General features: G+C 44.6%; 1 protein-coding gene across 16 annotated transcripts in view; it reads right to left on the minus strand.

The window, feature by feature from the left end:
• Positions 1-14679: 14679 nt before the first annotated feature.
• Positions 14680-16505, minus strand: part of FAM110B (family with sequence similarity 110 member B) — a 153310-nt gene continuing 151484 nt past the window's right edge. For all 16 annotated transcript variants that reach the window (XM_036999461.2, XM_073229526.1, XM_073229525.1 and 13 more), the window contains one exon: positions 14680-16460. In XM_036999461.2, the coding sequence (XP_036855356.1) occupies positions 15044-16156 (1113 nt within the window). In that variant the 5' untranslated portion in view covers positions 16157-16460 and the 3' untranslated portion in view covers positions 14680-15043. The remainder of the gene's footprint in view (positions 16461-16505) is intronic.

The following is a 16505-nucleotide window of genomic DNA, read 5'->3' on the forward strand; positions in this document are numbered from 1 at the left end:
TGCTGCATTCCTGTACCGTTTCATTCATTCATTCACTGACTGCACTTTTATTTGATTATTATGTTTATTATGATGCAGGCACAGTACCAGAGCTTGGATTCATACCCATGAAGAAGACACACCTTGTCTGTATGTTTAAAGTGCAATGGAGGGCTAGACAAGAATGAGCAACATCTCTGTCTATACGTATAGTGAGAATTATGGAGAAATGATACTTTTCTTCTTTGTATCTTACCAGTTTTTCCAGTTTTCCTATAATTATTGGGTATTACTTGAAAAATAAGAATAAACAAATGTTTAAAGTGCCCAGGATTTCAGAGCCCAGCCCCCTGACTTAGGGTGGCTGAGTGACATCTCTAGCCCAGGCCATTCTTAACAGTCCACTGATTCATTCCCTGCAGTTCTGCTCTGTTTGGGCAAAGTTTCCAAGGAATGTATGGATCTAAGAAACCAGCTCAAGATCCATGCAATTACTCACTGTCTTTAAACTAACAAACTCTCTCAATGACACTGTGCACAGGGCATTGGTCAGAATTCTTTGCTGAAAATGACAGAAAAGCCAACTCAAATTGACTATGCAAAAAAGGAGGGGGGGATTATTATTTTTTCTTACAGAACTGAAAGTCCGATGGGCATGGCTGGAGAGTGGCCCATCTTTGTTGGGCCTCACGCTTCAGACTTGGCAGGCCAGCAACTCCTGGGTCACCCCCACTGGCCATTCAAGTGGAGTGTCTCCCCTCTGCTCATTGGGAGGACCACTGACTGGGCCAGGGGCTAGGCAGTGGGGACACACGGTCATGGCTCTGCCTGAGTTGCCAGGAAACCAGAAGACAAGAGCTGGTTGGGGTGAGGGGAGGTGGTGGGGGTAGCCCTCCCCCCTCAAGGAGATCAGGGGTGATGCTTACAAAGGGGGTGGTGGATACACAGACAAAACAGCAATGTCCATGGCATGACCTCTGGACTGTAGCCCAGAGAAGAATATCTGAATTAACGTGGTTAATAATAGACCGTTTATAATCCCCTCAGAGGAAATGAAAGAGGAACAGTTAATGAGAAGAGAACATCAGTTCTCTTGATGGTACCGTCCTTTTATTGGCTATGTGGCCAGAGCTCAGGGGTTAGGGGCTGGGGAGTCGTGTAGTCTCTGCAGGCTGGATTCATCTGTGGGAATCCATTTAGTGTTGTCACATTGGAGCAATCAAACCTAATCATGACATTGCTGCTTGACACAATATTGAGGTGTTCATTTTGAGAGAGAATAATTGTTAATGGCTAACATGCTCTGAGACCTTATGAATCCAAACAACAACAACAAAAATCTCAGCAAAGATCATTACTTGAAGTGGTTAGACTTTGGTTCTGGGAGCGTCTTCGGCTTGCCTCCCTTTGCCATTTCTGTCCCCCCCCTCTGTTTCTTGGGTGGGTGTTGTTTTTCCCTCCTGTAGCCATCTCATGCTGGGAACAGATTTCCCCTTTGCCCTGTGGAGAGCATCATTGCCTGCTATGCATCCTCAGGAATAGGCTCTACTCTACTATATTGATCAACTGCTGTCATTTAAAAGAAATGCCATGCTGGACAGAGGTCAGTGTTGGTGGACTTTTAACGAGCTGTGCTGCACACTACGTACTCTTTGGAGAGACAGGGCCATTGTTCTTGCTGCTCTGTGACTGACTGTGGTATAAGGAACAGACTCAGTGAGGGTGTCTTTGCAGCTGCCACAGGCTGCTATGTGGTTTGTATTTCAGCCTTGTGTATTATCTGCAGGAACATCCATTTGATCTGCAAGGTCTCAGGGTAGAAATGAGATCAGTTTAGATGGAATTAGCAGCAAACAAAACCCACATTGCAGGGTTCTGTCTCTCTACTCACAGTTTCAAGTCCCTCAGTTACAGAGCCCAACATCTCTAGTATAAGTCTGAATACACACACACATCTGTATAAAAGTATTCATACAAAATCCTTTTGGTTCAACAATTCTAAGTCTTCCAAAGTGTTCACGTTCTGATGGCATCTAGAGTGTTGCTCCTTCCTGGTGGGAGGCGTTGCGGCGGCCTGTGGTGGGAAACGGACATGACAACGATCTCACACTAGTTCTGGATATACGGTTCTTTCCACTCAGTAGCTGCTCTTGGTTTTCTGTCCAGTAAACTTCCGTCTTCTATATCGATTCAGTGGCAGAACAGAGTTCTGCACAACTGAGCCCTGAATTACCGTGAGTAGATATAAATACTTACCTAATAGATACAGTGTGGTGTAGTTTCTAGCCCATGGAAAGTTATAATAAATAATGAGTTCTACAAAAAGCTGTGTTTCAGTAAGTCAAGTTTACAATAGTATACAGCAGTCAGGGAAACTTCTCTGCCTCTCCTGGTTTCCCTGCCTCCCCTCTCACTCCAAGTTCTCTCAAGTTCCCATTAACTGTAACAGCGAAGCACAGTGGAAAACCTAATTGCTTTAAATGATATTCTATTGCAGGCATTCACAGAGAGGGGAATGGCTTTGTTCCATTCAGAGCATGAATTGCCTATCTAGGTCTTTAATTAACTGCACTCATCTACATGTCTCTACACCCCATTTGCACCAAAAGGACTTTTAGAACTACAGTTAATTCTATAGATAAACCCAAACTAGAAAGTCTTATGAAGTCAATTAAAGTTAGAGTTAATGCTGGGCAGCATGTATGCAAAGGAGGTTTTTCCAGATGAAGCCACAGTGTGAACACTTAGATGGGTGTGTTTTCCCATTGCCTTCTCAGTGGGAAAAGTTAAACAGACCAATGTAAGATTTCAGCAACAATGTTAAACAACAATCAAAAAACAATGGAAAACATGTCACTGGGCCATACATGATTTATTGCCAAATTTTCTCTACAATGAATAATTGTCACATGCATTTGCTGAAGGGAGGTTGCTCCATGTTGGAAAGACCAGGTGTGGAGTGTGGCGAGGTGCGGGGTGTGGTGGAATGGGAAGGCTGAAAAGGAAGTAGTTTGATTTGGGGTTTCCAGGATGTAAGCTGAAACTAGGGGAGAGGAGGGGCAGGGAGAGCGATGGATGCCCCTGGAGCTGGGTTCTCTCCCTTATCAACCTGCTTGACTTGTGTTCCACAGAGCCCAGGACCACCCAGCCTGCAGCAATTATTACTTAAATGAAGGCAAGAATGACATTTTCCTATGGGTACTCATTTCCTGAAGTTCAGGTCTCCTTTGTGGTGACAATAATGAAATGAAAGAGTACAGAAAGGGGGAGGAGAGGAGGAGGGGTCACCAGTCCACCAATCGCTACCTTGTACACAAATTTAACCCCCACAACAGGGTTCCTGGGGACCTACGGAGGAGGCAACAGTGTCTCTACTTCACCTGTGAGGAAATTGCAGCTCAGCAAGGATGACGAGGGTGGGCGGTGGGGTCAGCCTGCAATGCCATCCACCCTGCCGGCACCTCAGCTGGTTTCTATGGCCTTTAGAGCATCAGGTTCCCTAAAAACTGTTTGCACTGTTTAATCTGTGACATAGTTTAATATTAAATTAAATCTGCCTCTTGGAGATTAAAGGCTCTGATGAAGATCCCGGAGAGCTAGTTTAAACTGGTTTAACTTGGAATTTCCCCTAAATGGCATTGGATTTGTAGAAGATTTTTTCTTCTTAGACACTGTCTTGCCAATGGGTTTCAGCCCCAGGCAAGTTCGCTATGGATTCACTGTGACCGAAGAAATGACAGTAGACGTTCTTGGGGTGAAAGGGTTATAGCCAACTTTATTTCCACGGTGGCAGGTCAATCACTAGAATCCCGTCCACTCAGAGCAAGTGTGCATGCAGCAAGCTGGTCCCATCCTCTGGGTCTCTGTCCTCGTTGCTGCCACCACTCCAGCCTCTGCTCTGCTCTCCTGCAACCTTGCAGGTGTGCCACCATGTCAGGCAAAGCAACTGGGTGGGGCTCTTTATATGGAGTCAATAGCAACGTATTGTCCACATCTGTGTGGCGAGCTAGCCAATCAGAGCTAGGTGAGAATCCTGGCCATAGGAACCTTCATTTTATCCACAGACACTACGAACTAGCTGAGGGACCCTTTCTGATCCCCCCTCCTCCTCTTCGTGCTGTGACTCCCTCAGTGTATGTGCTGGTGGGTAGCCTGGATGGCTTTTCCAGTACCTGCAAGGTTCCTCCCTTTCTTTTTTCAGTCTTTACTCAAAGGATGCACTGAGTAAGGCCACTTCCTGTCAGTTATCCCAGCTTTATTCTTTTTTTTTATTCATGTATCATCATCTAACATGCTGAGCACCTGATTCATTTAGTTTACTGATGATCTTGTCTCTCAAGGGGACCAGCACTCCTTGTGTGGGGGGAGGCTCATGGCTATATTTCCAGGCCTAGAGCAGTGCTGTTTACAGGGCACAGACTCCTGGAAAGGAAATGAGGTGGAGCAGGCAGGAGAGGAAGAATAAGGGGCACGTGTTTGCAGAGCCCTGCAAGCCATGGGACACACTGATGGGAAGCACCCTGCTAAGCCTTTCTGTTCTGTCTCAGATTAGGACTCCTACAGTGACTTTGGGTGCTCTCTACCCCATAGTCACTCAACAAACATTAAGCACCCACACCCCCAAATCCCAGACCATTAATAAGGCAGCAGGGACATGCAGGGGGAGAAAGAGAGGCTGTCTTCAGGCAGGCCGCACTCTACTGGGCACATGTATGGGGACAGAAAGAGGAACACAGAACTGCATCACAGCATCAGCTGTAGTTTTGTCTTCTCTTTAGGTAAGATGTTGGCCCTCCATTTTTTTTCTTTTCCCCTAAACCTGAAGGTGTGAGAAAGCAACTCAATTACCAGGAAAAGCAAACTAAGAGCAAAATTAAGGGTAAGTAAATGCTAAAGAGGAGAAAATGCTTTATATTTCCTTTTCAGCTTGAAATCAGCTTATCTGCTATGCTGCATAGCATTTGAAATACTCCTGAACAGAAGCCCCCTTCCCCACCTCATACCACCACGATTTTAATTTTTAAAATAACCATATGTAATTTGACCCTCAGCACAGTTGTCTGTAATAAATTCTTTAAGAAATCCAGCATGTGCATGCGTATGAACACATAATCATTTAAGTGCAGAAAATACAAAAATCCATTTCAAATAGTAATCTGGACTTAAAAGGCATCAATAGTGAGCTAAATGCTGAACAAACTCCTGGTAATCCAAAATGCTGTCCTAATTTCAAATCATGGATTCTTTAAACCAAAGAATTCTCAGTCAATGGAAGCAAATGCATAAACTCAGAGCAAGGAGTCTTTAGGGGAGTGGGCTGATTTTATATCAGATGTTTGTGCACTGAGATGCTCTGAGAAATTCAAAAAGTGGACAAAACACATCAAGCTTTTGTGCAGACCAAGTGGAGTAATTTTCCTGCAGCCTCAGATATTAGTCCCACATTCCTAAATCCTACGCAGCTGTCAGTTCATTGGGAGAAAATAGGAAAAGCTTTTAGCAAAATAGCCACTGGCTCGTGAAGTTACTCAGTGAACATTTCAATATTTTCCTCCAAAATAAAATGCTCAGTAGTTCAAGTCCTTAAAATAATGTAGAACTCAAGAGGAAAGCAATATGACTGAACCATTTGGAGTGCCTACTGGAAGCTGAGCTTGGGTGCACAGAAATAACTCACCTGGCTCTTGTTCCCCATTTATGATAAAAAACAGGTAGCGACTGTAAGAGATCAAGTATGCCTAGAAATCCCCGAAAGCTTCAAACTTATTTACACTTATGAAGGCAAAACATGCTAACTCAAGCATTTTAGTAGGTGGTGTAATGAGTCCTCCCTCCCGTCTTCATTTCTCCAGTTGAACCTCCATATGTTATCAATTATGAACCACCACAGTTTTATTCAGTTGAAGAGCAATTGCATTCATGCATGGCTTGCCTTCTTTTATTAAAATTGTTTTTATTTCCACAGTTAGCAGACTTTCAGAGAATAGGATGGTGAACTCATGGTAGGGGTCAGTGTGCCCACACTGAAAAGCTAAAATGGGAGGTGTTTCTGGAACAGATTTGCCTTGGAGACAGTTGGGCAGGAGGGCTTCAATGGTTAATACCTAGTACTGCTAGCTTGAGTGTGTATTTTCACATTGAAAATAAACATTTATATTTTGGCAAAAAAAAAAAAGGGGGTGGTGGTGGTATGTTACACCATGACTTCTGGGACAAGCACAAGGGAGTCAAGATAAAAATCATGTCTGTAGTCTTGGATTACTACCCACTCCCAAGCAAGTTTCTCACTGCCTTGGGCTATTGTATGTAGTGAATAAAAGACTTGTACTTCCTTTTAAGGTAGCTGCATATAATGAGTGAGAAGTACTTATAAAATCCTTTTACACAGAGAGGCCTATTTGTGGACTCTCTGTAACCTTAAAGGTGCTGTTTGCTCATTTTCCAAGAACAAATACTAGGGAAAGAAACTCATATAGGTGTAGAGAAAATGAAAGTTCCTGTGGCCAGGATTCTCACCTGACCATGGTCGGCTTACTCACTGCATGCATGTGGGCAATACATTGTTACTGGCTCCATCTAAAGAGCTCCACCCAGTGCTCTGGGCTGCACGGCTTCAGGAGAGTAGAGGCTGGAGAGGTGGCAATGTAGAAGACAGAGACTGAGACAGCGGCAGGGGCATAGAACGGCCAGGAGGCAGAGATGGGCTTGCTGCATGCAGACTTGCCCTGAGGTGGACGGGATTTTAGCACTTGACCTACCAATATGAGAATAAAGCTGGTTATAAACCCTTTCACCCCAAGAACATTCCATTGTCATTTTTCAGTCTCACTGAATGAATAGTGAACTTGCTCAGGGCTGATACCCATTGGTGAGACAGATGGTAGCCCCAGTTCCCACTTACGGGATTTTGGTGTCATTGACAGAGATGGTGCTGGGTTGGGAAGGACAATCTGATGCAGGCCATGAGGTGGGATTAGATGAAGAGTTTGGTTTGGGTCCACTCATTTCCAAAGATACATTATTCCCCAACCCTGTGCCAGACACTGAACTAGGCCAAAGAGGTAAGGGAGTGCCCAAGGTAGACAATAACTGAATATAACAGATACAACAGAACTGAGTAACAGATTGTAGTAAGTGCCAGGAAGGAAATAAGCAAGGGATAGAGATTAACACAGGGATCTACACGGCACAGAGTGACAGAAAGGGCTCTCTGAGATGACAGCTGGAGTGACATCCCAAATGACATACCAGCAATGTGAAGATGGGCTACCAAAGGGAGATGTTCTCTTAGGGAAGGCAGCATGACCCAGGGGCCCAGGGTGTGTGTGGGAAAGGCTTGCTTTTACAGTGAAAGTGGAGAGAATGGAGGAGCCGCAGGGGCAAGGGGACATGGTTGGGAGAGACCCAGGGTCTTATGGCCTAAGGGAGGGCATTTTGTACTTTGTCATGACCACACATGGAAAACCACTAAAAGGTTTTAAACAGCGGGTTTTATGACACCACGTGATATCTTTTTTTTCAAAGATTGCTTTGGCTGCTTTCTGGGAATAAATTGAGGGGAGTGAGTGCAGAGTGGGCTTGGAAGTGGTCTGGTGAAAGACCACAGAGGCCAGGGCAGTGGGGGCCCTGGAGATGGAGAGGTGGCCACAGGAGCCCAGTCTGCTGAGGTTGCTTGTCACAGCTGGCAGGTCACCTTCACTGTCTTTTTCATTTCTGGAAATAAGGCTCCAAAAGGCTTGACATTATGATTCTAAAATGTACTGAAAGTATCTTCAAATATGTGGCAACCATAGCATTTGCACCTGTTTTCCAGTTAGTAACTGAAAGGTGATGAATTATCCCTGAATGTAGAGACTGCCTAAGAATCATTAGGAGGGTACTTGTTAAAAGACAGGTTCCAGGGCCCAATCCCTATGACTATGACTGCAGGGCTGCAAGGGGGCTCAAGAATTTGCTTTGTATTGAGAACCTCAAGGAATTCAGATACCGTGTTTTGGGGGCCTACTTTTAGAAACAAAGTATTAAAGCTGGCCCTTGGAGTCTGCCTCTTGATGGGATAATGTGGTGGGTTTGCCCCGTACATGCTCCTATGTCCATATTGGCTTCTTTACAGCTAAGTCACAATGGGCTTGTTTGTGCTGCAGTAAAAACAATCCCCAAACGCTGTGTGTCTTACAAGGACAAAGTTCATCTCCTGGGGTTTACATATCCATTCAGGGTTGGGGTAGAGGGCTCAGTTCCTCATGGTCCTCATTCAGGATCCTAATGGCAGCTCTGCCTTCTGGAACTCTACTGGCTGCCATGATGTTGGGAAGAGAAGATAATCTGGGACTGGCTCTTCTTTGTCTCCTCCTGACCAAAACACATGTCACTTCCATTCACGGTTCACTGGCATACCTAACACTGCGGGGTGTGAAAATGCAATCCTTGTGGGCTCAGAAGGAGAGGGAAATGGATATGGAACTAGCAGCAATGTCTGCCCCAACTTAGAAATATGGTCCCTAAGCTCTTGAGGAATACTGGGCATAGTGGTAATGATTTCCAAAATTGCTAAAAACTATCTTAGAGAAATGTCTTAATCTTTATTAAATATTTTGTATCTGCTGTGGTTAATTGAAAAATAGTTAATATGTATTGGCAGAAAATCTCTTAATTGAAGTTTCTTTAAATACGTGATAGTTTTTGAGACAAGGAACACTGTGTAGGGACAGTGAAGTGTATGTTAATCAAGTTGGTGGTGGAGTAGTCAGTGGTACACAGTACCACTGTTCCCTGACCCTGGTGCTTAGGTGAGTTGGGCAGGGTACTAATCTGCTCAGTTTTAGCTGCATCTGCCAGTCAACCTGCCCCACAGCCCTGGCAAAGTCCCACCATCTGCATCTGTTTTCTCCTTCATAAAATAAGATGGAGAGGAACAGTTGAGAACTAGTGTACCTCTCAGAAGGATCCAGAAGCTTCAGTCCTCATGTGATCCAATATGATGAATAGTTTTGGGTCATGCACTGTATGGAAGAATCACAGAGCAGTATGTTCAGTAACATTTTAAACTTCTAAGAAGTGCTCTGCATGGCAATGTACTGAGAAAGAGCAAGAAAAGGCTCCCACCATACTAGATGCTAAAACCTCATTATGGAATGATTCTAAAGATGTACTTAATTAACCTGGGTTTGCATTTCACTTTTTCCATCTGCTGGATATTTGCCTTTGAGAGGTTGCTTAAACCTTAGGTCTTTTATTGGCAAAATGCATTCTAAGTTACTTCTAAGGTTCTTGTGAGAATAGAATGACATAATGTGACAAAGGGCTTAGCATGGAATCTAAGACTTAATTGATAGTGGTTTCACGAATGTGGAGTTATTGAAATGCTCAACAAGTTAAATATTGTATCATTATTATTATTATAGATATTATATGTTATATATATATATTATTATAGATATTATTATGGATACTGTATCATTATCATCATAGATTTGTGCACTGGTGTGTACCTGGCCACATTCAATTCTGTCACCTTCTGGCAATTTCAAAGGTTTCTGAAGATTCCTTCTAATCAGAGAAGAATCCTTCTAGACTTCATTTTTCTCCCCAACTAAAACTGTCTCAGGCCACTGGTGCAAAACATGCCATTCAGTGAAGTATTTGCCTCCTATCAGGCTCCACCTGCCAGCAGTATGAACCCAGTGTTCTCTGAAATTTCATATCCACACACCTCATCCTAATGCCCCCAGAACGTGGCTTCCCAAGCTGTCACAAAGCCCTGAGTCCAGGGAAACACACACATCACATGGCTGTCCTCCTTTACAGATGAGGGAATGGTGGCACGCTTTTAGGCAGATGGCTGTCAGTTATCTGCCAGAGGGATTCCAAAAGGCTGCTGAGGCCCACCTCACTCTGGCCTTTACTTCTGCTGGGTTTCTGCCAAAGTAACGTCTGTGAGGTAAACACAGAGAGGCCCACTCCATGAGAGTGACTTGTGTAGAGCCAAACAGGCAGCCACCGAGCCTGTGGCCCCTCATAATTCAGCTCATGGACAGCACTGTGGAAGCCAAGAGAACTCTCAGTCATCTCACAGGGCAGGTTTGATGTTTTCAAAATGATGCGATTAGTCATCTCTTCTGAGTCGAGAATGTATCCCATTCCTTTGAGCACCCTTTACCTTTTTACTCCTTCCTGGACACATCATCTGGTGAGAACACAACAGGCACATCCTCAAGGATGGGAGCATGGAGTGACGCTGACTCACTGAATTGCCAAAATATGTTTCCTGATTGCTGAGTTGTGGGCACACCTTTCTCTCTGCTGTTTACCCTTCTCAAAGTCCTTGATCAAAACTGACAGGATGTAGCTTCAAAACACAGCACACCCCAAATTGAAAGGGTGCCATCCCAGCAGCCTGGTCTCCGGACTCAATGGGCTATAGGTTCCTCATAACAGAACTGCTGAAACTTTCTCTGAATTTTAATGGTTGCCATTTAGGTTAAGTGAAAGTGCAGAAATTCTGACTGTTTAAGACATGTATGTATATAGGATCAACAGATGGAATTATCCAGAGTAATTTAAGGACACACTCAGTCTTGCCTTCCTGGTCTTGAGCTGGTCTGCAAGCAGGCTGGGCAGAGCTGGGGTCACAGAGTTGAGTTCAAGCCTTTTTCTGCCACTCACTACCTCTGGGATCTTGGTCAAGGGGCTTAATCTCCATGGAACTGAGGTTCTTCACCTCTAAAATGGGATAATAACTACCACGTCAGGTTCATTTGATAAAATTTGTAGTGTTACGGCACAAGACTTAAAAGTGCTAGGTTAAAAAAGATCCAGTCAACACTTATATGCACCTACTATATACTCTAGGCTGTGTACTGTGCTCTAGTCAACCATGGGCCACAGTTCACATTATAATCACTGGAGATTTGTGAGTTTATTAGGATAGTCTTTTTGTTTTGTTTTGTTTTCCTGGCAGAAATGTTTTCAGGAAGGTATACCATTAAAAAATTCACAAAAGCAACACTTAGGCTGGACCCAAGGCTGTGACAAAACTTATCGTCAAATGGGAAAAGGCAACACAGTTACTCCAAGTACAGTCTCACTGGTTGATAGTTGTGTTGAGTCTCAAAAGAGCAAGGGTCTATGAGGTCAAGGGGGGAGGAAAAGCGTTTCTCACAGAATGAAAAGCTAGTGAACCTTAGCAACAGTGGTGATTTTAAAACATGCCCATAAATTTCTTGATATTTCTTCCTTTAGAGGATGAGGTCTAACTCCTCTCTGTGAGTATGGGCTATATGTAGTGACATGCTTCTAATGAACTGAATGTGGTAGAGATGTGTGACTTATGAGACTGGATCATAAAAGGTACTGTGGCTGCCTCCTTGCTTTCGCTCCTGGATCACTCCCTCTGGGGAAAGCCAGATGCCATGTTGTCAGGGTTCTTGCCTACACCATGTGAGCCAATTTGTAGTTAGATTCACCAGCCCCAGTCAAGCCTTCAGCTAATACAGCCTGGCTGACATCTTGTATGCAGCCTAATGAGACACCCTGAGCCACAGCCATCTGGCTAAGCTCCTCTGGGATTCGTGATTCACAGAAATGAGTTAATAAATATTTATTGTTTTAAGTTGCTGAATTTTGGGGAAATTAATTATGCAGTGACAGATCACTGACACAGTGGTAAAAAGTTCCCAATGAAAACTTCCTTTGTTTGGAATCTGGCCTAGGGGACACAGAACATGAGGTCTAAAAAATTAGGATTTATCCTATCAGCAATAAATTCAAGCTGGAGGATGCTTTTACATAGCAGAGTGCCATGACAGAACTCATTATTATATCTTTAGAATGGAAATGGGATGGGAAGAGACTGGTTGTCGGGGAGAGGGCCTTCCAGTTAGGAAGTTTTAGGCACAATAGTCCAGGTAAGAGAACATGAGAGCCTGAACTAAGATCATGACAGAGGGGGTTGGATATGGGAGGACTGTCTTAAAATTTGGTGGCTTTTCATAAAGAAACAACTGGTTTCCAGGACCACCTAGTGCAATTACGTTTCAACAGCATTGTGTGTGTGTGGAAAAAGTGTGAACTACCTGACCACTCTGTATTCACACATCTCACACTCATGCGTGCACACACACACACACACACACACACACACAACACACACACACATGCACACACGAGATACTTCCATGCACAAGTAGAATGAGAATTTTGCAAAACGGACTTCATAAGTAGGAAATGTCTTACTCTTGGGATTTGATATTAAGTATTTGAAATGATCCTTACATAAACTCTAATTTTAAGAACAAAAAAGAAGATAATGAGCTCCCACCTTCCATAAAGGGAACAAAAAGCCTCATGTTTATCCATTTTACAAATAAGGCCACAGAAGACTAGACTGAATTACAGTGGGATGATTTATAGCCCTGTTGGAATGCAGATTAAATGTGGTTTTGAAGTGTTGGGAAATTCAACAGACTCTATGACTGAAACAGCATAGGCAGTGATACTAAATTAGCTAAGAAGTACTCATCTCCCCTCAAAACTAGTTTCCTTAGGAAAATGACATCTATCTTTGGTATTTTAATAGCCCCAGAAAAAGATGGATCTATAAATGTTCAGCTATGAATATTTTAAATGGCCACATTTCCATCCTGATGGTGAGGGAAGAAAAAAAAAAAAGGAATCAACTTATTTTGAAATGAATGACATAAACTTATTTTCCTTCTGTTATCTTGAGTGTATTTCATCATCACCACCTGTAGCTGCATTTAAAAATGTTTCTTCTGGGAAGTAGAGTTCTAGTTGACCTGAAAATTAATCTGGGAGGCAGAAGGAATTCAAAATCAGTAGAGAGAGTTAAGGAACTGAATTAGATTTTCAGAAGGAAATTGTTTATGAACAGTAATATCTGGGAGTCATATCATTTGTTTCTGAAAGTTACATTTTAAATAATTCTTTTACATTTACATATTATATGGAACTTTTGAAGAAATATTAAAATAACTTGATTCAATAAATACTTGAGTACTCAGTATCTTAATAACAGGAGGTAAGTCATGCCCAAAAGAGGAATATGTTTCTTAAAATAAATGTGACAATCTAAGTTGCGAGGGGCAGACACAGTGTGTTGACCACAGCAGTCCAGTGCCTACCATGAGGTCTCAAATAGGGGGCCACTCAACAAAGGACCTACTGACAGGAACGAATGAATGAGTAGCCAAATGTCTGAACACATGGGATGTTAATGGTGTTGGGCTTATACAAATAAGAACAAAGCTATACATCTCAATGGGGTGTCTCCACTACAAGGACTCATAAATATTTACAACTGAAGAGTCTCATGGAAGATGTGAAAAAATTCTGACATTTTAAGAGAAGATAAAATTAACAAAAGTGTGAACTAAGAGAAAAGGCAGCATCTTTCAGGAACCTTGATGAAACTATTTTAGCAAAAGCACATGGCCACAGCTACAGCTACAATTAAGAACCCTGCTGTTTAGAATAATTGTGATAGGGTGAAAGTAATTTCATGAAATAATGTTTCTTCAAGGCTAACAAAAACCTGCTTCTGGCTCACAGTCCAAAAGTAAGCTTTTGTGGAGGGAGCAAAGAAGAGGACAAAGGGAAACCACCACCAGAGTGCCTGTACCAGAGCTATTTATTAGTGTAACTTTTTCTTTTGTTTTTTTCTTAAAGATTTCATAACAACAGAAGTATGTACAAAGTCTTACAGCATTTACACCATTAAAAGTTCTCTGTTAGCTGATGAAGCCTAAAGGAGTGCTGCTGAGAACTTCAGAGCACAAGCACAGGGCAAGGAAGCAGATCTGCACGTTTACCTCTCTGCTACCACATCACAACTGTCAGCTGCTGGACAGCCACCTCAACCACCTGGAAGACAGGTTACTGGGGGGGAAAGGGAGCAAGCTGTTTGCAGCACAAGAGACCACAGGGTGGAAAGCAACACAGTGGCTGTTTCTACAGTTTCCTAGAGCTGTAACAAAGGTCCACAGCCTGAGAGAGTAACATATGCAAGACAACACAATCGCACTGCTCAAATACGGTTCAGCTACCCAAAGTATTCACGTTTGAACAGGAGGCGCTATACTGATATGGCTGGTATTTCCGTTTGTGTTCATGTGTTCAGACAGCTCAGACCTGCACAAGCCCACTTCCCTCTCCCAAATAAAATCACAACAACCAAGAGAAGGGAGACGGGAGGCAAGAGAATGTGGAATTAATTCTTGGCCAAAAACAACTTTTTTTTTAAAGACATTTAGTATCAGCTTTAGGGTGGCCATTCTTGTCAAAGATTAATAGTAGAAATTTTGGGATCAATCGAAATCAGAACATCAACAAAACACTCCAATACCCAAGTTCTGAGATTTAATCACCTTCATTGTACCTGATTGTCTTTCCTTGGGGTATTACACAGAACCACCAACACTTAAACACTGAATTGGACCCAAAACATAGCATCGTTGACCCAACCATTACTTTAGTAAGTGGCAAAAGAATTTCAACTTATAAATGATTAGCATCAGGCTCACCACTTTCTTAGAAAACCCAACGTGGTTCTCTATCTTAGGTCAGTCACTGTATCTCTATCTGTATAGTAGGAGATCACATCTATTTTTCCATTGTTTCGGTCTCACACATAGCCAAGTTGGCTTTTTATTTCGAAAAGATTCTACTCTCAACTAAAAGCCAGTTGATAAAACTTTTAATTAAGACACAATAGCATGGGATATAAAAACACAAGAACCACATAAATATTGAAGAAGTTGTATACCGTTTTTCCTGTAAACAGTTTTGCTTAAGATTGAAGCCCTAATTAGATTCTGGCCCGAAACTTTTGGCAGATGACGTGTGTTCAGCCAGGCTCTGCAGCAATGGTTGACGTGGCAGCCAGGTCAGTCCCCATGTTGACAGGCATGCAACTTGGAAACATTGCACAAGCAACACAAAGAGTGTGGAGAAGCTCATGACACCTCAAGGAGACCTCACAACCTTCACAGCTTTGGGTGCACAGACAGAGACCCACCACCCCTCCCTCCTCTGCACGCACTTTGCCTTACACATGGGAGACCTTCTGTGACTCCCTGGCTTGTTTGATGCTATATAACCACTTGATGATCCTAGCATTTCTTTCGATGGCAGAAATGCCATATGGTACCCGGTCATTGGCACTGTCGTCATTTCTAAGGTCACTGTTACTGTCCTGAGACTGTTCACAGTCTGAGCTGATCATGCTTGCACTGCGGAAGTTGAGGGATATTATGTCGGAATTAGCCCTTGCAAAGTTTTCCATTCCCAGGTTTTCCAGCTCCTCGGGGTCCAATCCGCAGTAGTTGAAGAACCTCTCCACGTCTGCGTCCACCCGGAAATACCTGTCACTCAAGTCTGACTTGGAACGCTGGAGCGAGGGTCTCCGGCTGACCCCGCAGGTGGGTTCCATGGGGTCGACCTCGGGAGACTTCACGGCCGCGAGGGCAGCCCCCTTGGGTTTGGGAGGCAGGGGTGGGGCGGAGCTGCTGCAGGGGATCGCTTTCAAGGGCTTCCCGCTGGTCACCTTGCGGATGTCTGAGGAGCTGTGCGACACGTGCAGGAAGGACTCGGCTGATGGCTCCAGCAGCCTGCGGCCCACGTGGGAGCCGCCCTCCTGCGGGCTGCCACGGCCCTGCGTGGGGCAGACCCTGAGCGACTCGGCGAAGGAGTGCCGGTGCAGGTCGGCGGCATCGGGCCGGTGGGGCGGCCAATTCCGGGAGCTGTGCTTGTGGCCTGAGCCCGAGCTGGAGCCCTCTGAGCTGTTGATAATGTTTTTCAGGATCTCGAGCTTAAGGTTCTCCCTCTGCACGCCGCTCTCAGTCTTGGCTCCGCCGCCGAACACCTTGAGCGTCGGGCTGCCCAGCGCGCGCTTGGCGGCGGGGCACACCGGGGGTCTGGCCAGCACGGCTGGCTTCACGGGCTCCTGCTTGGCGTTGATGACCTCTTGGCTCTTGACGTACTTGGCCTTGTCCGCTTCCAGCCTCTCCACGGCGCTGAGTCTCTTGGGGTTGGGCTCGGCCTGCCTGCGAAAGTAGTCGGGCCCCTTGTTGAGGATGCGCAGGGGCACGGCTGAGGTGAAGGTGCCCGCGGGGCTGACCGGTTTCACCATGCTACCTGTCTGTAGGGTCTCCGTGGGCATGGTGGGTGGTCTCTCCCCGGCAGCCGTGTTGGATTCTCTTCTGGGCGCCTCCGGATGCGCTGAATAGACACATGTGCGTGAGGCACAAAGGGCAGCCAACGGATCCTGGAACCTTGGGTGTCAGCAGCCACGGCAGCGCCTCATCTCACACAGCTCGTTAATTGCCACTGTGGCCGGAATTCACTTTGCTCCTGTGCAGAAAGGCCACGAGCCACAAGTCCCTTTAATCTGCTTGGCTGCCTCTTTTCTTCTCCCCAAGGATGTGGGAGTCTCCCCAGGTCTTTGTGTTTAACTGCAGGCAGAGCTGAAACACAAACAACCAACCGCGGGTTAGGACGGGCGAGTGACA

This window comes from Manis javanica, chromosome 2 (genome assembly GCF_040802235.1).
Source record: "Manis javanica isolate MJ-LG chromosome 2, MJ_LKY, whole genome shotgun sequence".
NCBI classification, from domain to species: domain Eukaryota; kingdom Metazoa; phylum Chordata; class Mammalia; order Pholidota; family Manidae; genus Manis; species Manis javanica.